Raw genomic sequence first — 23732 nt, 5'->3', positions numbered from 1 at the left:
AGGGCTGTGGACGTTTGGATCTGGGTCGTGGTCCTGAAAGGTTTGCAGGGTGCGTGATTGTGAGAGGGAGCTGGTTGTGCCAGGAAGGGACATCTAGCTGGTTAGCCCCATGTGGAGATAGAAGTGCCAAGTGCCAGTTCTGATTTTCACGGGAGAACAATATGCGTTTCATAGAAAAAGGATCCTCACTCTGACCACAGACTGAACCCCAGTTTTTAATTGTTTGAACCTCAGACATAGACCAGTACCCCTCACTGTCTCCTATACACACTTCGGTTAACCATCCCACCTCCTCCACCCGAAGGTGAGACTACACTGAAGTCACCAGTCTTGGGAAACAGGTCATTATTGTCACCTTCCTGTGCTGAGGGTTACGTGTGGTCCACAGGTGGGGTTGTCCAAAGGTAAAAACAGGAACATTTCTTAGGTCCTTTCTCTATGAGGTTTCAAGCTGATTGTGTCATATAGGTAGGCATTATGTTAAGCCATACGAAAACTCAGTTTCACATGGTTTGGTCTCATACTGATATGTCCCATCTTACAGATGAGATAAGTAAGGTCCAAGACAGGCCCATGTCTTGGTCCAGGACAAGTGTTCAAGGTCACACTCTAATAATCCTTGCAGTCATGATTCAAATCACGTCTCTCTCCCTAAATAGCTTCCAAATCACATGCTGGGATTGAGGCTGGGCTCTGTCTCCTGAAGCATTTTCTGTGGCCTCTGCCTGATATGGGTGCCCAGAACCAGAGTTCAGACGTCTTTCCATTAAGTTTATTCCTACCCAGATCCTCAAGCTGCCCTATAGCAAGGTGGACAATGGCCTTTTACTAAAATTAAAAGTTGGCCCACACTTGGAGCCAAGGTGAATTTCCCTGTATGTGTGGTTTTCCTCCAAGCAGCTCTTTCCCTTTTTCAAGAGGCTGTGTGGCTGGCCAGCCTGCCCAGGAGCCCCAGGGGGTCTGGGCCGGCAGGCCAGGCGGTATCCTGAGAATTCCCTGCCACACAAAGCAGAGGACGTGCTTGGATGCTGAGTGCCTTGCAGCTGGGAGGAGGCACATCTCCCAGGCTGACTGGTTTGTTTCCTCTTGCTCACACTCAGCCTGTCACACATTTAGAAACGTCAGGAATTTGGGAGAGAGTTTTAGTGATGGACTTAGCTTTGGGGTCTCTATCTACAGAGGGCTTCCCACCTGGGGTCTGGAATCTGGTGGCTATGGCTCGCAGCAGTTTCTCAGAGTGACCAGACTGCCTCTGGCTTCTCCCTTGTACTTGTGATTTCCCCCCGCAGGCACGTTCTCAAGCAGGTGTGGGTGTCACTGTGCAAGCCTTCCAGGCTCCTGCTTGACCTGTCCGCCTTCGCATACCTGCAGGGTTTTCCTCCTCTCCCTTTGATGCTGCCTGGGTTTGGCTGCAGATGAGAGGGAGAAACCTCTAGAGTAGCAGCTGGCTGCCATGGCCACTACTTGGGTTCTCCTAATACCTGCCGCGTTTATTATGCTACAGTGAAAGCTTTTCCAGCACAGCCAGCCCAGGAGGCATCATCCTTGCTCTCCACCTCCAGGATCGCCAGAGCAGCCGCTCGGTCAGGGGTATCTGCACATTTCCTGAGCACCTCAGCCCATGTTGTGGTTTGGAACTCAGAGGAGTAGTCTGCATGGGGTCTGGGTGTGGGGCTGGTACCTTGGATTTGTTTTTCTGTTATGGGCTGACTGTGATCAGAATAAATGAGCCCTTCCTTGTCTTTCAAGAGATAAATAGAAATCTTACCAATGCTTGCACAGAAAGGCAAGGGATATGAGCTATAACTGCTTGAAGATTTGTTTTGGAACCAGTTCGGAGTCTCTGGGGCCAAAAGAGCATTTTAAAATCCTTCCACCCTCCCACCCATCATCCATCCATCTCCTCTATCTTTCCAATCTTGTCTGAGCAGCTACAACGTGCCAGGCCATGCTCAGCGTTAGCAATACCGTGGGGAACAATTCATTCACAGCCCCTGGCCCAGAGGTACTCCCTCCCACCTGGGGGAGTTGTGTCCAGGAACGTGGAGGAAACCCTGGTCCCCAGATCAGAAAGAATTACCCTAATCTGCTGAACCCCAAATGCATATTCTAGTTTTTTTAAAGAACCACGTAAGGAAACCAGCTTGATACTTCCAACAGTTGGGGAACCAGGAGGTATGGGAATCTTGGCCGTTTCTAAAATACTGATCTAGGGCATAAAAACATGTGCGACAGCAAAGTAAATCCTTGGGTCCCTGTTCATTCAGCTGCTGGAGAAGTGGCTGCTGGTGTGAGGCTCTTGGGAACTGCAAGGGCAGAAAGGCCTGGGGGTGAGTGATGGGGGGTGGGGGTAGGGGGCGCCTCTGGGAATTGGGACCCTGCAGGTTAACACACTAACGTTGAGCCACATACAGTGTCCGGCTTTGGCGACTTGATTCTTGAATTTGTTGTTAACAACCTATGTGACCTAAGCAAGTTTCTTACCTTCGTGATCCTCTGTTTTCTTGTCTGTAAAATGGGGCTATTAAGGCCTCTCTTGCAGGAATTTGGCTGGATTCAGTAAGAAAATGAACACGAAGGTGCCTGGTACATTGTGGGTGTTCAACACATGTCCATTATCTCCTGATAAATACTTGGTTCCGACTCTGTCATTTTAAAAAACATTTAGGTTCAGATCCAGTTCGGAGAAAATTGGTTTGAGGATACCATTCAGTTAAAAAAAAAAAAAAGTTCTTCCTGGGCTTGATTCCATGTGGGACTCAGCAGACGAGCACAGATTGTTCCAGCTCTTGGCACCTGGTTTGCTCTTACACAAGGCCCCGCTCTGCTGCGGGCTGCGATGGTAAAGGGTCTGATCACACTGCCAGTTCAGAACACTCTAGTTTAGTAGAGGAAGAGAGCCTTTCGCCCTAGCTGGCAGGAAGAGCTGTGAATTGTGCTGTAGGAGCCGGATGCAGGGGCTGGCGTGGGCCCGGTCTGGGTCAATGGGTAGATGGGACACGTCACAGAGCATGTTATTTCTTGGCTCTGTGAATGGGCAGCTTGAGAGCTGGTGGTAATTATGTCTGCCAGTGGGGGATGACAGCACAAGCGGAACATGACAGTGTCCTCCAAGGAGGGGCAGGCACCCGGTACAGATGCTGCCAGGAGACTCCTTTCCGGGGTGATTGCTGTGGGGTGTCCACAGCAGGCCCTGAGACCCTGTCTGAGAATGGGTGAGTGGGGCCCTGGCCACGTTGCCCAAGGAGTTTGCAGAGAAGCAGTGTTGGGGGTGTGGTTGGGAAGGCCCGGCCTTGGGTTTTGCTTTGGTCCTCCCATAAACAGAGCCATGCCAGGGTCTCTGATGGCCTGGACGAGCCTGCTGGACACTTCCTCGGGGGCACCTGGAGTAAAGGAAAGAGCCAGGGGATAAAGCCAGAATCTGTATCCTGACCTCTCTGGGCCTCAGTCTTAGGACAGTAGTACATGGAGAAGGTCATTGTGAGAATTAGTGAGAGGCGACTTACAAAGTGTCCACAGGTTAGTTTCCTTTCCTTTTCCTTCTCTTATCCTGTTTGTGTCCAGGTTTAAAGAGGAGAGCTAGGGCTGGGCAGAAATAAAGGTCAGTGCCATCTAGGACCCTGCAGCCACCAGAGGGTCAGTCCAGGCTGGCAGAGGAGGACGCGACAGCAGAAGCCTCCTTGGACTGGCCGTTACAGGCTCACCCTTGACTCCTCACACCTTGCACAAGTTAGTTCACCTTCTGGGGGTCAGTGTCCGCATCTGCGAAGCGGCCATAGTGTTTTCATCCTGCCCCTCCATGCAGTCACTGTGAGGCCAGATGAGATAATGGACATGAAAATTCAGCTTCTAGAAGCTACTATATTTGATCTGGAGGATTTGCCAAGTGAGGCCATTTAAATGGTGGAAGGAAAAGAGTGTGGCTGAGACTAGTTCAAGGCCGGCTACTGATGGAACTAGGAGCATTATGTGGCTTGAGGATGGTGAGTCCAGGGGAGGAGGGAGCAGGACAGCTGGAGTGCCGCAGGCCAGGGCCCTGACGTCCCCAGAGTGTCTGAAGTCCTGTTCTCTGAGGCTTGCTCTGGCCCCTGAGCTGCGAATGAATTCTTACCCTGTTGCTCCCTACCACTGCTTCCTTCTTCCTGCCCTATTTCAGCCACCCCGCCCTGTTGTCATGGTTACCTACATAGGCACAGCCCGGCAAGCACTGGAGCATTTCACCACAGCCCTGCCCCAAAGCCATAGCAACCGCTGCGCAACTTCTGCTTTTGGCTTTCCTTTGGGGAACCACACTTGCCTCTTGGCACAGGCTTCAAGTCCTGACGACCCCTGAGAAGATACTTTTCCTGCTGCCTGCCTGTTGGAAGCCCCAGTCCCCCAGCCAAGGGATGCTGCTGCAACTTCCTCTTCTGTTCCCGTTCTTCTAACCTAATTCGTGCTCAGTGCTAGAAATCCACCTCTCTCTCCCCCACCAAGCCCACCTTAGGAGACACTGTTCTCTTAAAGGTCAAGGTCTAGGGCGGACAGTAGGAAGTGCCCACACCAGGCCCGCAAATCTTTCTCAGATGTCACTCATTCTATACACGTGGGCTGAGGAAAGTGCTGTGTGTGAGCCTGTACTGGGAGGCTAGAGACATGTCCCTGCCCTAAGAACTGGTGAACCAGCTGGGTGTGTGTGGGCTGTGGTGTGTTCCCTGTGTTGGGGGAGGATGCAGGGTCCCAGCCTCATCTGGCAAGATAGGTCAGAAGGGGCACATACCCGAGTTGGATTGTGAGGGGCCACAGGTGCCCAAGTTGACAGAGGGAATAAAGCCAGGCCGTGGTGAGGATAGGGAGCTTCCAGAAGTTCCATGTGGCCTGGGGAGGACTTGGGAGCTGAAGGGAAGGAGAAGCTGGCGGTGGGGCGAGGGTGGTGCTCATGGTGAAGGGCCTGGGATGGCAGCCACAGAAAGGAGGCAAGACTTTATCCTGGGGGAGTGGGGGTCTGGCAGCGGCTCCTCTTCAAGGACAGGCCAATCAGCTGAGGCCTTTAGTGACAGCTCCCTGCTCACCAGCCCCTGAATGAGACTGGTCTGCATGGGCAGGTCCCCAGATCCTAGGTGGACCTAGCCAGGCTTCTCCCTCCGCCCCACAGAAAAGCCAGCCTGCAGGCTGCCTGCCCTGCCCCCTCTCCATCAGCACCCCTCTCCCACTGGAATTCTAGCTCAGATTCCACGTGGTATGTGCCTGTATACTGCTGCTGAGGGCAGAGACTATCTCCCATCCACCCATTGGCTAACACCCCTCCCGGCCATTGCTGCCCAGTGGAGGCCGTGTCTCTGGGCCTCATGCTGGGTGGCCAGCGCTGGGGAGTTGCTGGAGGTGAAGGCTGGAGGTGAGGGATTAGGGACGAACATGGCCAGGCACAGAGCAAGTTTTGGGATTTCAGCTCAGTGAAATAGCTCCTGCCAAGCATCTCCTTAAAATTTCTTCTCCCTTCCTGTTGGTGCTTGTGTGGGTGGATTTCACCAGGAAGGAGGGGGATTTCTCTGGCACTTTCCCTCACCACGCTTCTCCCTTAACCCTATCGAGGTCCTGACTGGCTCTTGTTTACCAGGTTGGCACCAGGGCTCAGTCTTTCTGGGAATCTCCTGGCTTCCTGGCACCCTCTCCTGGGGCCGGTCCACGTCCATGGTGGCGGTGGGCAGCCCTCACCTTTTGTGGACCCCTGGCCACTGGCCTGCCTTACTGGCTGAAATGCCCCATGGGTGAGTCACTTCCTTGGGTCTTAAAGGCATTTGGGCTTCCAGAAGCCTCTATGGGAATGTTCTTCAGTCCTGCACAGCAGGAAAACGGGAGCCCACAGACTGAAGACCGTTGGGCTTCTGCTTCTGCAGCCACTTGGGAACCTCACACCAGGCCCACACCAGGCCCGCAAATCTTTCTCAGATGTCACTCATTCTATACACGTGGGCTGAGGAAAGTGCTGTGTGTGAGCCTGCACTGGGAGGCTAGAGACATGTCCCTGCCCTAAGAACTGGTGAACCAGCTGGGTGTGTGTTCACCTGACCTGGAGGAGGGGGTAGTAGTCCTGGCCGAAGGGAGGATGTGAGGACCATCTGTGGATGGAGAAGGATTGTCTGCATGTCACCAGTGGGATCTGGGTTTTCAGGGCCAGCAGTTCCTTTCATTCTTCAGGAAGGCCGAGTCCTTGGTTCTGAGGTCCTGTGTGGGGAACTAGAGGAGGGTGAGTCCTAACACATGGAGGGAGTTCTGACCCTTCTACAGAGGGAAGGGTATTCTGGGAAGAGACCCCTTGGGCAGAGGGGAGAAGAGGTGGAAGAACCCAGCTTTGCGTCAGCTCAGCCCTCAGCGTGTGTCTGTGTATGTGTGTGAGGGCGGAAATGGTTATCCCCAGCCTGGTCCCTGCCCTGTTGCTGCTCAACTCAGAGACTCCCATAATGCGTATTCAGTTTCTCCTCATCCCAAGTGCAGTCCCCAGGGTGTGGTTGTCCTTGGGTTTGGGGAGGTGGGCGGCGGGGGAGCAGTGCATGCCCCACGTCACAGACCAAAAGTGTCTAGAATCCCTGATGGTGAGATTTCAGGCTTGGTGAGACAGAGCTCCTCCTTCAGATTGCATAGAATCACCTACTCCTAAAGCACGTGTTTCCCTGGACCCTCCCCTCCCTGAGCAGCCACCTGGCAGCTCCGAGCTACTAAACTCCAGAGTGGTGGATGCCTACCACAGAGGCCCCGAGTCTGAGGGAGGTTTATTGGAGAGGAACAGAGAGGAGAGTTCCATGGCTGGAGGGAGTCAAGGACAGACATGGGATGATGGGGAGGACATACAGGAGCATCTCTCAGAGGGTCTTAGGGGACCCGCAGAGGAAGAGAAGAGGCCCACAGCCTGAGCTCCCTTCCGTGACTTAAACAGCAGAGCCACCAACCTGCTCTAGACAATTCTACGTATTCTCTGAAGCTCTTTCTGTGAGTGGACAATTATGAGCACACAAGGAGCTCTTCCACAAAACATCGGGTCTAACGCCTCAAAAATGTCAGTGTCCGGAATCCTGAAAGACAGAAAAGCTGAGGGACTCCTCCAGATGAAAGGACACTAAAGAGACATGGCACCTGAGTGCGAGGCATGATCCTGGATCCTGGAATGAGAAAAAGTAAAAACGAGAAAGGCCATCAATGGGATGGGCGGCAAAACCTGGATACAAGTCGGTATTAGATGATAGTAACACCAGTGTTACGTTCCCTGAATTTGGCGTTCCTGTTGTGGTTATAGAAAGGATGTCTTCTTCTGTTTAGGGATAAAAGGTCATGTTGCCTTAACTGACATCATCGTCATCATTATTATCATTAGTGTTATTATTGAGAGAGAGAGAGAGAGACAAACAGGTGTGGTAAGCATTAACAATTGGGTTTACCGTTGTGGTGCTATTCTTGCAACTTTCCTGTAGGTTCAAGATTTTTCAGAATAAAACATTAACTAGCTGGAGCTTGAGCCCTCAGAACTGCTCCCTCACCCCAACCTGGACTGAGCGTGGAGGTTTTCTGTCTTTGGAGAGGGTCTTTGTGGGGGTAGGAAAGGCTCTGGCTGTTTCTGAGTGTGGCCACCTGCCTGGCCTGGGTCAGCGGTGAAAGGGTGACAGTCACTGGGTCTATGAGCAGGGGCTCTGTGGAGACCAGGCACCTGCTTATTTTCTGCCCTCACTCTTTCCCAAAACACGTCCCCCCACAGGCTACTCGGGATGTGGTGCTGAGCCGGGCGCCAGAGCAGAAGGAAGACCGCGCAGCGAGCCTGCAGAATGCGGCGGCCATCTACGACCTCCTGAGCATTACGCTGGGCAGGAGGGGGCAGTACGTCATGCTGTCTGAGGTACGGCTGGTCCACCCCACCCAGGACGCAGGTGGCACACAGAGGAAATCAGATGGGGCCGCCTCCTCCATGGTCCCTTCCCTGCCTCCACCAGGGAGGACAGCTCAGTTCTGGGAGGCCAGGCTTGGAACTATTCCATTTCCAGTGCCGAGAGAGCTGCCCTTCACTGGCAGCGTGTTTTGTTTTGTTTAGTTTTGCTAATGTTTTTATGTGTTTTTCTTTTGAAAGAACCCATGGCGTTGTACAGAGGAGCAAAAGAGGAAAATTTTCTACCCCTCAGTTTCCCCCAGAAATGGATGGGGTTTGTTTTGTGACTGCCTCTCCTGGCAGGGTTCTGAGATGGGTAGACAGACACCCCCATTCTGTTGGGAAGACCCTCAGTGGACTGTGCCCCTCCAGGGTCGGGGTGGGGCACCAGGCCCCCACGCTGCCCCTCTCCTTTGCCCTGCCTACAGTGCATATGGCACACACACATTTTCAAATCGAGGCTGAGATTAAGGAGGCTCGGGGGCCTTTGTCTGCTTGTGACAGAACTGGGCCTCTTGGCAGGAGAGTCTCCTCCTGTGTGTTTAGGGGGACTCCTGAAAGGAGGGAGGGTGACATGTGCTGAGCCCCTGTTCACACCAGCACTATGCAAGTTGCTTTCTGAGATAATCCCCTCATTAATGTGGGAAAGATACTTGGTTGTCTCTCGGGTTTACCATGAGGAAAACGAGGCCCAGAGAGGTGGATTTGTCCCCCAAGGTGGCGCAGGGAGTGCATGTTGAGCCAGCATGTGAACCCAGGCCATGGAACTCAAGTGCGTGCTGTCTGGTCCCGTATCCCTCACCTCTGTTCTCACCTCCCCAACCATGACCACACAATGAATCCTGTCCTCATATGCTGGCGGTGTCTGTGTCTGCCTCTAACACCTGAAAGTGTCTGTGTGGGGATCTCATTAGGCAGCCCCTGATTTGGGGTTGCCCAGGACTGGATAGGCCAGAAGAGCAGTAGATTTTTTCCGGTGGGCCTAGAGAATAGCGGGGTGGAGAGGAACCTTTACATTTGGGCAGTGTTCTATCCATGGGCTCTGCAGTCAGTCTGCTCTGCCATTTACTGGCCTTGTGACTTAGGCAAGTCATTCAAGCCTTGGCTTTCTCATCTGTGAAATGGGGGTAATTAGAGACCCCTACCTCACAGGGTTGTTGGGAGGAGTAAATGCGTTGATATGTGTAAAAAACTGAGAGTAGCACCATGCACAATATTAATAAATGCCAGCTGTTATTTTAATTGGATCTCTACATTTTGAAAGCACTTTCACAAATTTCATTTCATTTGCTTTTCGCCATCACTCTATGAGGTCATTCATGTGTTATGGAGGTGGGAATCCAGGGCTAGCGAGGGTGAGATACTTGTGCAGGGTCACATAGCTTGCCTGAGGCAGAGACAGGTTAGCCCTAGAATTTTCTGACAGGAACCAAGTATGAGCCTCCTGCAGCCTCCTGCGGGCAGTGACTTGGGCAGTGGAAGGTACGGGTGGCTTGGGGGTGAGAGGACCCTGGCGGGGAAGTACTGACTGTCGCCCTCTCCACAGTGCCTGGAGCGAGCCATGAAGTTTGCCTTTGGAGAATTCCACCTTTGGTACCAAGTGGCCCTCTCCATGGTGGCTTGCGGGAAGGTAAGGCGCTGCTGTGCTGGGGTTGCACACTCGCCTTCAGGGGGCTCTGCTCTCCTCGGATCCCTCCTGGAGGTGGGGGAAGGCGGGTGGTGATTCAGAAATGTCGTCTGGTCGCTGATTTTCATCTCCAGGAGAGTGAGGGCACGGGAGGGCCACACAGTGGGAATCCGATGTCCACGTGTGAGTTACAAATGTGCCAGGTGTGCAAGTGAGTCTGTGCGTGTTTTAACTGAAGGTACGTGTATGCATGGGGCGTTGTATCATTTCTGTGGGTGAACTGATGGCTACAACTGAATGAGACAGATGTGGAGCATGGTTTCCCGCGAGGAGAACGTGGTCCCATTTGGGCTGTAGCTCTCCTTCTGCCCCCAGACGTGGAGTCAGGAAAGGACTTGCCCACGAATCAGGAGCTGACCATATCCCGGGTCTCAGGGCTGCATCTGCTCTCCACCCACCAAGCCCTCATTTTTCCTCGGATGAGAATCACACTTACATAAGCCTCTATTTTAAGCAGTGACATGAAAGGAAAAGCTTTCCGGGGCTGGGTGCTGGGGCTGTTGGAGCTGAAGATGCTTCGAAGTCAGGAAATAAGGTGGTATGAGCTCGCAGATCATTCCAAGAGCTGTAAACACCCAGGGCCCTTTCGCGGGGCTGAGGGAATTCCTCGCCCCCTCCCCCCGCCCATCTGTGCCACCTGCCATTTCTAGCCCCACAGCCGTCCCCAAGGAGGGCCCTCCCAGGCTTGCCAGTGCCTCCTCCACAAATGGAGGGTGTACAGGCCGGGTCCTGGCAGGGAGAGGAGAGAAGAGCAGGTGCTGTAGCTTGACAGGTGGGAAGTACAGCCGAGAATCAAATGGGGAGCCTTGTCTGCCCCCGCCCCACTGGGTATTTGTCTTCCTAAACCTCTTCCCCTTCCCCCATCATGTTGGCCACCTCCCAGAGCACCCTGAAGTCACAACAGGATGTACCCTGGCTCTGTGCTCAGTGGGATCTTGTCAGGGCTGAGGGAGAGTTCAGAATAGAGATAGGGCAAGGCCTGGGGGAAGGAGTGGCGGCTGGAGCTTACTTACCTGGAGCCTGGGCAGACAGCTCACAGTGGCGTGTGACAGCTGCTTCCTGCCTGTGGGAAACAGAAAATGCCCCTGGTCTTGTAATAGTGACAGAGACCAGGAGGAGAGGTCCCAGGGCCATAGTGGTTCTTACTCTTCTGTGGGTCCCAGACCCCTTGGGGATGCTAAAGAAAACGGGACCCCTCCTCAAAGAATGCATCAGACACGGGAGTTAGTTTAATTTCTGGGGTGCTCCTGGGTGGCCCCCTTTCTCAGAAGAAGATATCATCTTAGTCTGGGAGTTATGAGGTCTTCTACCTCCTTACTGAGAAGAGCCAGGCTCAGAGAGGTCCACACTCAGCCTGGCACATCCCGGGATCCTGGGAGCTGCTGCCCCGGCCCTGCTCCTTCACAGACCAGCAAGGTGTACACGAGAATGGGCTTATAGACAGGGAGTTGGGGCAACTGGTGAGCTCCTCACATGTGAGGCCCCACAGGCTGGAGACACTGGGTTACACCCACCTCTGCATTGGGTGCAGCAGATTGTTCTCGAAGCACACTTTACACCACACTCAACCAGATCACTCGGCCTGGTTGGCCGGACCTCACCTTCGCCAAGATCCTAACATAAAAATCAAGGTTGTAGACCTGCAGTTGTGCCTAGAAGGTCTTCCAGAAGGTGAGGCCAGGCCGACAGAAATATATATGGCACTTTAACCTGCAGGAAGAAAGGATGCGTTCCATGTCATGATTTAGGTCGCTCCTTCTCTTGGTCTCCTCAGCAATCACATTGGCTGCGTTGCTAGGTAACCAGCATGACAAAAAAAAAAAGCTGGCTGCTCTGACTGTGGAGTCCTCAGATGGCTCCTTAAATAGCAGTGTTTTGTGGTCTGGGTGGGGGTGGAATGTGGAGGGTCAGAGTTAGAGAACCCTGTATTTCCAGGATGCACAGGTCAGCAGCCAGGGAGGGGGCCAAGGAAAGGCCTGAGGCTTGCTGGGGTGTGTAGCCAGACGTGCAGTGGTGGAGGCGATGCGAGTGGCATTCACAGGAGAGGGTCTAGGGGGAGGTGCATGGCCTGACAGGTCCCTCAAGCCCCTCACACAGCACCCTTTGCTTCAGCCCACGTGGGGCACCCCGTGCCATCTCCCGACCTGCTGGAGCCTGTCATTTGCTAACACCCTCGTGTGCTTGGTCTCATAACCTCTTGTTTTCTAAGAGAGCCTTGGGAGATGGTGGCATGTCTTCTCTCCGCAGCCTTTCTCTGGGCTCCTGATCACCAAGGGCCACGGCGTCTTCCCACTCCCACAGGGACTGCACGACCCCTGGCCCAGTACTGGGCACAGAGCAGGCCATCTGCTGAGATACCTGGACTTGGCCTAATGAGCCTGAGTCCAGAGCCCAGGGAAATCTGTCACATCCAGGCTGAGAAAACCTCTTCCTTAAATGGTGGGAAAAGGACGGGTAGCTTGAGAGAGGCCGGGGGTCCAGGGTACACACAGACAAGTGGGGTCCCACGTCTCATCTGCCGGTCCCTCACACCGTGTTGTGGCAAGTGAGCCTCCCAGAGCCCCCATTTCCTCAGCAGGACCACTGGAGTGGCCAGGGAGGGTGAGAGCTAGTCAGTGCTGGGGAGCTCAGCCCACAGGAAGGTCCAGTACGTGGGAATCACCATAGTTACAGACACACGTCCCTGCCTCCCTGGGGCTCACACAGGAAGGGGAGCGTACACATTGGGTGGGGGGCGGGGGGGTCACTGCTGAGCTTCATGGAAAAGCATTGGACTCACTCAAAAGGTTCCAGCCCTAAGGGAGTATGTGTGTGGGGTGGGAAGTGGGGGGACCTCTCTGGCCAAGGAAGTCACGACAAAGGTGAGATAGGCCGGTGGTTACGAGCTTACTCATACAGCCACCGTTCAAACCCCAACGCATCCACTTATGGGCAGTGTGGCTTTGAACAAGTTACTTCACTTCTCTGTATTTCCGTTTCCTCGTCTGTGAATAGAAACAGCACCTACGACAAAGGAGAGTTGTGAAAATTCAATGACTTCATATTTATAAAGCACTTAGAACGGCGGTCAGCAGACTTTTTCTGTAAAAGGTCAGATAATAGATATTTTTGACTGTTCAGGCCAAACAGTCTCTGTGGGAACTACTCAGTTCTGCCTTCTCGTCATGAAAGCAGCCATAGATAACACATATACATATATGAATGGGCGTGGCTGGGTTCCAATAAAACTTTATTTCCAAAAGTAGGCAGAGGACCAGATTTGTCCCTCTGACTTGCAGCAGTGCCTGGTCCATAGTGAGAGCCATTATAGATAAGTGTTAGCTGGTGTTCTTCTCGTTACGGGATTAGTAATAACCCTGCCCGGCTCTGGATGCTCTCCCCTTCTGGCCTCCGTTCACTACTGGACCATCTTCAGCAGGTCCAGTCTGTCCCTGTCTCCATGGCTGAGGCCCTGGAGCCTTAGGGGATCCCTAGATTCCTGTCTAGAGGTTCTCTGTGACTCTGCCACTTTGCCTTCTCTCTTTCTCTGCCAGCCTTTACGCTTCCATCCCACTCGGCACCACCAGTCAAGGCGCCATGTGGGTTTGGCCTCATCTCATCCCCTATTAACCCGAGGGTGTTAAACTCAGAAGTTTGAGAGAGCCCCTTTCTACCTCTAAAATTTCTGTGGTTCACATTTGAATTCCTTTTGAAGAGCTTTCGTCTGTTGTCACCTTAGCTGGTATCCCATCGCTTCTGGGCAAGGGTCACAGCCTCCATTCTCCAGATGAGGCACCTGAGGCACGGGAGGAACCTTGCTCTAGAGAGGAAAGGAGTGCCTAGCAAGCACTGGCAATTTGGAAATTTCCCAATGTATGCACGAGGCACCCAGTCTGTTCTGACCTAGGGCTGCAAGTAACGGGATTACCTGCTCATTCTTCTGCAGTCGGCCTATGCCGTGTCGCTGCTGCGGGAGTGTGTAAAGCTGCGGCCCTCAGACCCCACTGTGCCCCTGATGGCTGCCAAGGTCTGCATCGGATCCCTGCACTGGGTGAGTGAGCTTCGGGGGCAGGGTGCACAAGGCCCAGGTCCTGGCAGCTTCCTGTGGGAGGATGGCAGCAGGTGGGTCTGAGAGGGGGCTGGTATGTGGGTGCCAGCAGAGAGGAGACACCCACCCAGGCTGAGCACTGCAGCAAACAGAGGGTGGTGGTATGAGCTGGAGCATGCAGCGAGGGTGGTCTCGTTGACCCCAGGGCTCCTGAGAGGGGCTTCAGCCCTGCGCTGGAATGAAACCCAACATACCTGTCACACTGAGGTGGGGCGGGGGAGGGCATCTGTGCTCCCAAAGGCTGCCAGCTCTGAGGTGTCTGTGAGTCCACCCAGCCCACAGCTGCCCTTGCCAGGAAGCCCTAAATTTAGGTCTTCCCGCCATGGAGGAGCTGTTTCTCTCAGCAGCATAATTATAGTAATTATGTGCATTCAGATTACATGGTAATAAAATTAGGATCAAATCAGTCCAAATTGAAATCAGATGAGTTAGGAGCAAAGTAATCAATGACAACATAAATAGAAAAGCCCAGAAAGAAACTTAAACATGCAGACTTGTCATCAGAATTGGGGAGAAAGGTGAACTGTTTAACCTCAACTGAGAGCATATTTGGGTTTGGGGCTGGCTTGAGCCTAGGTTTAAATTGGGTACAGGCTAGAGTGGGTCCTGCTGGAGGGACAGGGTTGGGGGGCTCCTGGTGGCCTTTCCTGACTAGAAACCTCACCTGCCACAGCTCCCTAAAGCCCCCTTTATACCTGCGTGGACACGTAGCACCTCACGTTGTAATCATTGGTGTTTCTCCAGGGCAGCAACTGTCTCGCTTCCTTCTGGAAACCCCAGTCCCGAGTTAATGCCTGGTGTTTCCTGGATGGATCCTACCTGCCCATACACACAGTCACTTGGCACCAAATTTTGCCTTATAGGATACTTGTCTTCTTCCCAATTAGATGGGTACTTCTTGGACCTTGATCCCCTCTTCCTCATACAACCCTGCACATAGTAGGTGTTCGCTAATCTGTTATAGAATGACACGCACCCCAGCTGGCCAGGAGGGAAGGGTGTGGGAGGTCTGCATCTGGTTCAGTGGTTCTCCCTGGCTCCCTGGGTCGCCCCTGGGCTGAGAGCAGGCTGTGGGTAGCCAAGGGCAGCCCGTTCTCCAAGAAGGCTCGGAGAAGGGCGCCCCGGCACTCTGTTATCAAGGCTGTGAGCAGAAAGAATGGGTCTGACTGCGGCAGGCAGAGGGATGCTAGAGCTTGGGACAGAGCATGGATCCCGAGAGGTGTCTGATGCCACCTCTGTCTCCTGCCTTACTAGCTATTCTGGCTCACATCAGCCCTCAGCAGGCCCAGCCTTTGCCCAGCCAGGCCCTATTAACAGGGGACAGAAATCGGGGGTGGGGGGTTGGACGATTTGGCCCAGGGTTTGACATTTGAAAAACGAGTTGTGCTGGATGAAACCAGACTGGGTGGCCATGTGCCCAGAGGTGGAACACCTGCTGTCCCCATGTCCTGTCCTATGCCCAGAGCCAGCGTGGGACGCCCCGGGCTGGGTCTGGGTCTAAGAGCAAGGTTGTTCGTGGGTGAGGGTGAGTAGGGAGGGGACTGGGCAGAGGGACTTCCTGCATGGTCACGTGCTGGTTGACGTGGGGTTTGCAGTGGGATGGGAGCACCTGGAGCAGCTGTAGGATCAGGTGGAAGGCTTGGCCTGAGGCTCCCGTAGGTGACAGCGGTGTGTGGCAGCCTCTGCTCTGGCGTGGCCAGCATCCTACCAGAGTCCCCAGTCAGTTATTTGGGGCAGGAAAAAAAGGAGATGTAAATATTTTTTAATATCCCTCCCAACACAGTTATTTAAAATTCATTTAATTTAAAAAGTGGAATCTTTTCTGGGAGGACTGATCTCCAGTGTGCATATGTGCTGTGTGTTACGCACAGAAGGAGAAGGAGAGGAGGTTGTGAAACAGAAAAGCAGGCCATTCTTCTCCTTGAAAAGGTCTCTGATGCTGTCTCTAAGCCTCTTCCCCTAAGGAAATAGTATGGGATGGTAGAAAGAGTGCAGGCTCTGGAGGCATAAGATAGGGTTCAAATCCTTGCCTACCTACTTAGTGCTGTGTGACTTTAGGGGAGTTGTTTACCCTCCCTGTGCCTCATCTGTAACTTGGAAACTGTCACATCCACTATTACAGATAGCTGTGAATACCAGAGCTGAGTGGTGTCCCTGCTTAGCACACTGTAGGTATCTGCTAAATGACAGCTATCCCTGTGACAGCCCCTTCAAAATATCAGGCTCTCAAAACGGATGCACTTTTGTGGTTTTGCCTTCATTTTTCAGATTCAGGGGTGAGCAGAGCTAGGAAGATGGATTAAGTGTTTATGAGGCAGGAAAGAAAGAATGCCAGCTCTCCTGCACTAGCTTGTTAGAATTAGGAAGAGTGCTTCCCGGGAAGAAAAAAAGTGCATTTTCTAGAGCAGATAACAGATCCTAGGCCCTGAGGGAAGGGCCTAAGGAGAAACTGGAGGTGCTCTTTAAATAAACTCTGTAGGCTCAGAAGTGACCTTTCTCTGGTTCCCAGGAAGGGAGGAGAAGGGTGAAGGTGCCAGGGGGCCAGCCTCTTTGGCACACTGCAGGATGAAGAAGGCGGCCCTTGAGGTGGAAGGCAGCCTGAGTGTGAGCAGAGTGTGCAGCCAAAACCCATCTGCATGGGGACCACAGTAGGACAAGTAGAGAGATGCGGGAACTTGTAAAGTCACAGGAACATTTTCCTTACTTACAGGAAGCAAAAGCAAAAGGTCAACGCATGATATCCTTCAGTGCACCCTCTCCCCAAAGGGTCAGACAGGAGAAAAATGAAGAACCATCGTGGGCAGCCATACATTAGGCAGCTCAGAAACAGTCAGATGTAGAGTCAGGAAACTGGGTTAGAAACTCAGTTCTGCCACTTAATAACTGGGTGACCTTGGGTGGGTCTCCTAAGCTCGCTATGCCACAGAACCTTCAGCTGTGAAACATCCATTCCATCAGGTGGCCTCGGTGCCAAGAAAGGCCAGGTAAGCACTAATTGCTCTAGACTCGCAAAGGAGGGAGAGGGCGAGGCTCTCCATCTGGGTTTTGTGGCAATGTGACAGGGCTGCCGTAATAAAAGAGGTATTGACCCCTTACCCTAGAAGTACTTTGGTGAGCAAGGAGGGCCCCGTGCTGTAACTTGAGCGAATCTTGAAGAAGCAGTGACCACAACGACACGGTCATCAGCTGTGAACTTTTTTGATGCCACAGGAGGAAGTGTTTGGAGATTGCAAAAGACCCATGAGGTCCTAGGTGGGGAGAAAGATAGCTAGGGTGCTTGTAGCTGGGCAGGCACTGAGCAGGTCCATTAACCATTTGTTTTTTACATGGCAGACTGACACCTATTAGTAGGTTATGAAATAGAACTCTTTAAAAAAAATCGCAATAGACTATTAGAGAATAGGATATAAAATACCTGAGTGTATTACCCACAGCGGGGGTAAGTGTTGTGCCCGGTTAGTGGTTATATGTATGTGTGTCCTGGACCATGGGTTGGGGTCAGAATTGGACCAATCCAGAACATGTCCCATACTGCCCCGGGCTGTGGAGACCCAGCTTGTCCTTGCGTAGAGTCACTCCTTTTCTGTGACCAAGGATCAGGACAGAGACAAAAGGCAGGCAGTCGTGTCCCCTCTCTGAATTCCATGGGAGCTTTCGGTGCCACTTCCTAGTTTGTCACTGAGATCACCATCTACTCAGATGGCACTTGCCACATCTATCAGGCTGAGACTTCAAAAAATTCTGGAAGACTCAACTAATCACAGATGTAAAATTACAACGAATAGTAATGATAATAATAGTTTACATTTATTCAAGCACTGCTCGGAGCGGTCAACATGGCTGGATCTCATTCAGTCCTCCCAGCAACCCTTTGAGGCAGATACTTGTTATCCCCATTTCACAGAAGAGGGAACCGAGGCACAGCAAAGTGAAATGACATGCCAAAGGTCACACAGTAAGTAGCTGAACCTGGATTTGAGCCCAGCAAGTCTGGCCTCAGAGCTTGTGTCCTCAGCTACTGGGCTGCCCTGTTCTCTGTAGAGAGCTATTCGTGGGTGAGCTCACTCTGGACTTGGGTAGGACTCTAGTACTTCAGGACAGAGGTGGCCAAGCCAGATTCTCCAGGGCTTTAGGAATCCCGCTCTTATCTTAGATGAAGAGGAATTGTGCATTTTATATATTTATATATAGATTGTTTTCAAAATATATATTTCATATTTAAAATATGTACTCATACATATATATGTTGAGGTTGGTTATCATATCACATATTGTCTTACTTAGCAAAACTTTATGATTACTTCTTTTGCTTCGTGATCCCTGCATTGACACCACATGTAAAAAAAAAAGCTGCTTCGTTTCTGGTAATAGAAATCAAAATAGTGTTGGCCACATAGGAAAATGGTACATTGAAGCTTTGCGAGTTTGACCTGAGACAAAGGCTGACACCATGCTTAGAGATTGTTAGACCGTGTTAAACCACGTGGGTAAAGCTGGCAAGCACCGGACAAGGAATGCTACTGACCTGGGGGTCAGAGTGGACCACACGTTGGACAAGCTAAGGATGTATGTTTTCGCTTTTTAAAACTAAGGGATGGTGAGCTCTATTAATCCAGAATATGATGTATGTGAACTGGAGGGTAACTTTTGCATTTGCCACTGATTGCTGAGCCTCATTCTCAGCACCCTGTCTACATGGGTTGCAGGAGGTAGAAGCTGGTGTTTGCCTAGTAGAAGGACATGGTCACGGGAAGAGTGTTTACACATGAAAGGCAGTAGGTTTCTGGATTCTTTTTGTAATTTGCACTTGGAGGTTTATTTAAAAAGCCTGCTCCTTTGGAATGAGGCATAATGATGCCTGAAGACCATGTGTGAGATGAGCCGTGTCAGCAGTGGGGATATTAGGAAGGAGGAAAGGTGCCATTTGCTTGCTTACCTTTCCCGTGGTGCTCCCTGTTCCCTCTCTGCCATGAGACCTCCTTGGACAACACCAGCCACACGATTGCCCCTCTTAGAGCTCCCATATTCCCATGCCAGCCCCACACAGTGGAGTCTTCATTAAGAGCCAGCTTGTTCTGCGGGGTCTTGCCCTCCTCTGTGTCAGTTTGCAGGATTCCATGGGAACTTACCAGGTATCCTGCCCCCGCGTCATTGGGCATTTCCAGCTGGGCCCAACGTAGAGTCCGGTGCTACAGAAGCCTCAGTGGGGGTTTGTAAGGAAGAACAGTTGGAGTGGGGGGTACAACTCCCCATTTTACAGATGAGGACCTTTGGGGAACAGAAACTAAGTGACTTGCTCAGACCCCATCGCCATCAGGTGCTGAGCCAGGATTGGGACCAGTGTGTGCGGGGGGCTTGTCCTCTCGTGCTTTTCTCTCAACCTGGCTCAGCCTCCTGAATCCTGCTGGCCAGGTGCTCCAGGAGACAGATCTCAGTGTCTCCAGCCCTGGGCCCATCCAGCCAGTCGGAGCTGGTCAGCAGGCAGCTGTGGGGTTTCCTGAGCTGCTGCCTCCCCTGAACCCCAACTTCTTGCTCTCCAAATCGCTCATCCTTTAACTGACCAGCTCACCAACCTGGAGGTGGCCTAGTGCCCAGGCTAGCAGCTTGAGCTCGACCAGGAAGGGGGTGGAGGGCTGCCCTGCTACCCGTTTGTCAGGGATGGTGGTTGGGCCACAGAGGGTTTCAGCCCTCCTCACCCATCGCTCTCTGGGCTGTCAGCTCACCCTCTCTGCCTCCTTGTATTGTGGTTTTATTTTTTTCCCCCTCTCAGCCTTATTCTTGCGCACAGCTCACCACAGCTGCACCCAAATGGTGCTCAGCTCCACTCGCCTCCCCACGCTGATGGCCTGTCTCAGCATCTCAACTGCACACTCAAGGAAGGGAGAGCCTACAGGCACCCCCCGTGCCCCCAGCGATGACCAGTGGTCAGGCTACAAAATGCACAGAGCTGCCTGTCTCCTGAGGGAGTGGATGGGCCTAGGCAGGGACAGGAGCGGGCCAGGACACACTGGTTTGGGTGCCAGAAGCCACCTTAGGTTTGACGCTGCTCCCTGGTCGGCTGACCTCGTGGGCTTCCACTGGAGGAGGATACCCCACACAGGTGGCCTTGACAGTGGGCTTCGGGTACGATTTGTTCAGCCCCCTTGTTGGGGGCGGTTATCCATCCTTGTTCTTAGTGACACGAACTCGGGTACACTGCCACACCAGGCATGTGGGCAGATGACATTCCTGAACCTGGAAAGAAGGAGGGGGCATTTATTAGAGGCCCGTGGGCTGTGAGTCAGCGCCGCTGAGACCCCCAGCTGTCCCCTGCTTCCCTGGGGCCTGACTGCCATGGGTGCCCCAGAGCGCTTGAGAGGCCTGTCTTGTAGACGCCCCCCGTCTCTGTGTGTCACATGTTGTATAGGATGATGTTGGCACATGTGACCTGTGCCTATTGATCCCTTTCCAACTGGAACAGTCCCTCCCACTCCCAGGACAAAAACAGCCACAGGCCTTTTTCCCCTGAAAAGTTCGAACTCCCTATGTCAGGGAGGGAGCTCACAGGCAGAGCAGGAATGGCAGCCTGCTTGCTTTGCAGGGTGGGCAGTCTCCCCCAGGCCCAGTCCCAGAGCCCTGCCTGCCCCTCTACCCTGTCCCTGGCTCCCCTGTGCTGAGCAGGGCAGCCAGGCACAGGTATCTGCAGATGCCAGATGAGGAAAGGAGCTGTCAGACTGGTATGGTCCTGGGTCCATGCTCTCAGCAGAGCAAGTGTTGGAAGGCGCGGGTCCCCAAGGCAAGGCAAGCTTTGCGAGAGGCAGTGCCCTGTGACCCTGAGCACAAGGCCCCTGGGTGGGTGGAGAGGTCCAGGGAGTCCCTGGTAGAGATAACAGCTTTGATCCTTTCACTCGGGCTGTGTGGCCTCAGACAAACCACCTGGCCTCTGGATATGCTGCCCACACATGAGGAGTTGTAGTTCTGAGTGACCCATGCTGGTGATTGAGCGGCCTGCATGCCAAGGCCAGCACAGCTCTCCCACTGACCTTTGTGTCTCCTCTCTGCAGCTGGAGGAGGCGGAGCACTTTGCCACAATGGTGATCAACCTTGGCGAGGAAGCTGGGGAATTTCTCTCCAAGGGCTACCTGGCGCTGGGTCTCACCTACAGCCTGCAGGCCACTGACGGTGAGTGCCAGGGCCTCAGAGCCTCTGTGGGGGATGATCGGTCCTCCTAATGGATTCCCAGGCATCTTGTTCCATCAGTGCCCACCTTCCAACACATCTCCGTCGACTCCTCTGGGACAGACGTGCACATGCACACAGCCCACCCCGCCCCCCAGTCCCATTTCCACTCTTGCCCGGACTTCACCACTTCAGGCATGCCTGCTTCATAAACCAATACTTGCCCCGGTTCAAGGCCCAGCCCAGTCCTGGCAGAGTGCGTGCTGACCTCTGCCTCTGGGACTCCTGTGGTGCTGGCAGCTCTCATGAGCCACCAGCCCTGACCCACATTCTGGTTCATTCTGATTCACCTTTACCCTCAGCACCACTGTGACTTTTCTGGGGTCTTTTAAATCCCCTTCCACGCATGACATAAAGCTGGGTAGACAGTAGGTGTTTAATAAACACTTGTGCTTGGCAGATGGGTTCCACTCCTGCCACCCAGAGCCTGGCGTTCTCTCCCCAACCCTGCCAGCTCAGCTATGTGTCCCCCATGGATCAGGCAGTCACCTACTACTTCTGTATCCTTGCAGCTTAAGGGGAAGGGAGTGCCCCCCCCCGACCAAACGCAGGATAGGAATTGGCCCCCAAAAGTATGATAGAGGTTACGGGGCCGGGGAGCTGGGGTGAGGGAGTTAGGTCCAGTGGGTACTACTTTCTGTTTGGGATAATGAAAAAGTTCTGCAAATGGAGATTGGTGATAGTTGAACAACATTGTGAATGTACTTAATGCCACTGAATTGTACACTTAAAATTTGTTAAAATGGTTAAAAACAAAGCAGCAGCAGCCTCCTGGGTAAGGAAGCCCAAGGAGGGACCTTGCTCTTGAGCGTCGGGCCTTTGAGAGGTCAGGTTGGCCGAGGTGGCAAAGGCCATGGAGTGGAAAGACCTGGTGTGCCAGGAACTATGCCAGGAGCTTGGGGCCGGGTGGACCCCCACCCCTGGTAACCAAGGCGATGGGTGGCATCAGTCTGGAATGGCTTGAATGCAGGCATTTGCCAGACAGGGCCCAATGGGGCCTCTCCCTGTAGAGCCTGTGTGCCCTGGGGTGGGACAGGGCTGGAATGGCACCTTTAGCACCCCCTTAGCACCCCTCATGGCTGTCTCCATCCTGTCTCTTGCAGCAACTCTGAAATGCAAGCAGGATGAATTGCACCGGAAAGCACTGCAGACACTGGAGAGGTGAGGAGGGCTTGAATCTTGCAGAGACATGAGGTGGCCCGTGAATGTACTTTATCTCAGTGGACTCTCTGGTCTAGACAAAGCAAAGGTTTATGATCCCATTTCATTGATCAGGAAACCGAGGCTCTGAGAGCTCACACAGGAAGCAGGGACAGGCCTTTGGGCTTGGGTGGGCGGGTGGAGCCTTTCAACACAGGCGGACTGTTTCCCCCAACACAGGCTGAGCCCCAGCTCTCCTGAGCTCAGGGCTCTAAAAGGGGAATACTAACCCATTATTGTTGTGATAATTACCTGAGCTAAAGCAAGAAACGCACCTTGCACAGTGCCTTAGCCTGTAGCAGGAGTTCAGAAATGGTGTTTTCCTCCTCCAGCCCTTCCCCAATTCGAGGGCTGTGAGGCTCCCCTCACCTCCAGTCCTCACAGAGACTACCTGGCAGCCCAACGTCAATCCAGAGAGATGGGGTGGGAGGGGGAAAGCAGAGGAAACCCACCCCCGCAGCGGCCCTCCCTTCCTCAGAGCCATCCTGGCTGAGCCCCTCTCCCCACCACGGCCCTCGGGCCCCCTGAGCACCCTTCCCCACTCCTTCCTCTGGCCCATCACAGGGCTGCTCCCTCAGAGCCTGTCTCTGGCCCCCACCCTGCCACCCCCTGGCACTGATGTGGAAGCCGCCCAGCAGGGGCCGACCCTGGACTCCTTCTGCCACGTTCCTGAGACATGCAGCACATCTAACTCCCTTCTGGGGCAGGTCGTTCCGGAACACAGGGCGGTCCAAGAGTCCCATCCTGGCCAACCCTCTCTGAGCGCCCAGGGTGGGGGCGCATTCCTTCCTTCCCCTTCCACAACTCCATTCTGGGCTTCTTGCCCAGAGAGGCCATTCCCAGCCCCCCCACCCGCAGAGAGGTGTTCCCTTCTGCCCCACAGTGGAGCAGGTAGGCTCCAGGCTCTGTAAAGGCCAGAGCAGGGCCACAGCCAGCCCCACAGCTGTCTAGAGAGGAGCTCCCACACCCCAATCCTCCCCCTCCCGGACGGCCCCCCACCTCAGCCAGAATCAGCCCTCTAGCAGCCTACTGCCCTTGCCTTCGGCTGCCTTTGGCTTTCTGCCTGAGCTGTCATCTCCTGTCTGGGCACCTTCCCAAGAGGGGCCAGGAAGAATCCCTGCCATTTTGCCCTGCAGTGCCCAGTACACGTGGCATGCTGGAGGCCCATGTCACACAATGGTTGCTCAACCATTGGTGACTTACTTGGTGTTGCTTTTCCCCATACAGAGCCCAGCAACTGGCGCCTGGCGACCCCCAGGTCATCCTCTATGTCTCCCTGCAGCTGGCCCTCGTCCGACAGGTGGGTCCTCACAGTTTCTAACCCTCAGGCCTCTGGGGGCTGCTGATCTTTTCCTGGCACCACTGCTTTTGCTGGCTGTGTGACCCTTTGCAAGTGACTCAACCTCTCTGAGCCTCTATTTCCTTATCTATGTGAGCACCTTCATACAGGGACCTAGTAAGGATTAAGTCAGATAATGTGGTAAAGCCCCTGGCCCATGGTGGGCATGTGGTGGGCGGATTATTCTCTGCCCTCCCTTCCCCTAGAATATGTCGGACTCCCGAGATGTTCACAAGTGACGCCAATAAGCATTGTGTCCTCACCTTTCGCCGAGCTTTCCCCAAGGATCTGGGGGAGCACAGTGGTTGGC

At 53.5% G+C, this 23732-nt stretch overlaps 1 protein-coding gene across 1 annotated transcript in view; it reads left to right on the top strand.

Moving 5' to 3' along the window:
* TTC7A (tetratricopeptide repeat domain 7A) overlaps positions 1-23732 on the top strand; it is a 111249-nt gene that overhangs the window by 44453 nt on the left and 43064 nt on the right. The window contains exons 9-14 of the mRNA XM_033124425.1: positions 7727-7864; positions 9438-9521; positions 13504-13608; positions 20709-20826; positions 21987-22044; positions 23311-23383. Of these exons, the coding sequence (XP_032980316.1) occupies positions 7727-7864; positions 9438-9521; positions 13504-13608; positions 20709-20826; positions 21987-22044; positions 23311-23383 (576 nt within the window). The remainder of the gene's footprint in view (positions 1-7726; positions 7865-9437; positions 9522-13503; positions 13609-20708; positions 20827-21986; positions 22045-23310; positions 23384-23732) is intronic.

This window comes from Rhinolophus ferrumequinum, chromosome 13 (assembly GCF_004115265.2).
Source record: "Rhinolophus ferrumequinum isolate MPI-CBG mRhiFer1 chromosome 13, mRhiFer1_v1.p, whole genome shotgun sequence".
Lineage (NCBI taxonomy): Eukaryota > Metazoa > Chordata > Mammalia > Chiroptera > Rhinolophidae > Rhinolophus > Rhinolophus ferrumequinum.
Note: the sequence above shows the minus strand (reverse complement) of the source record. Positions and strands in the feature narration are given on the sequence as shown.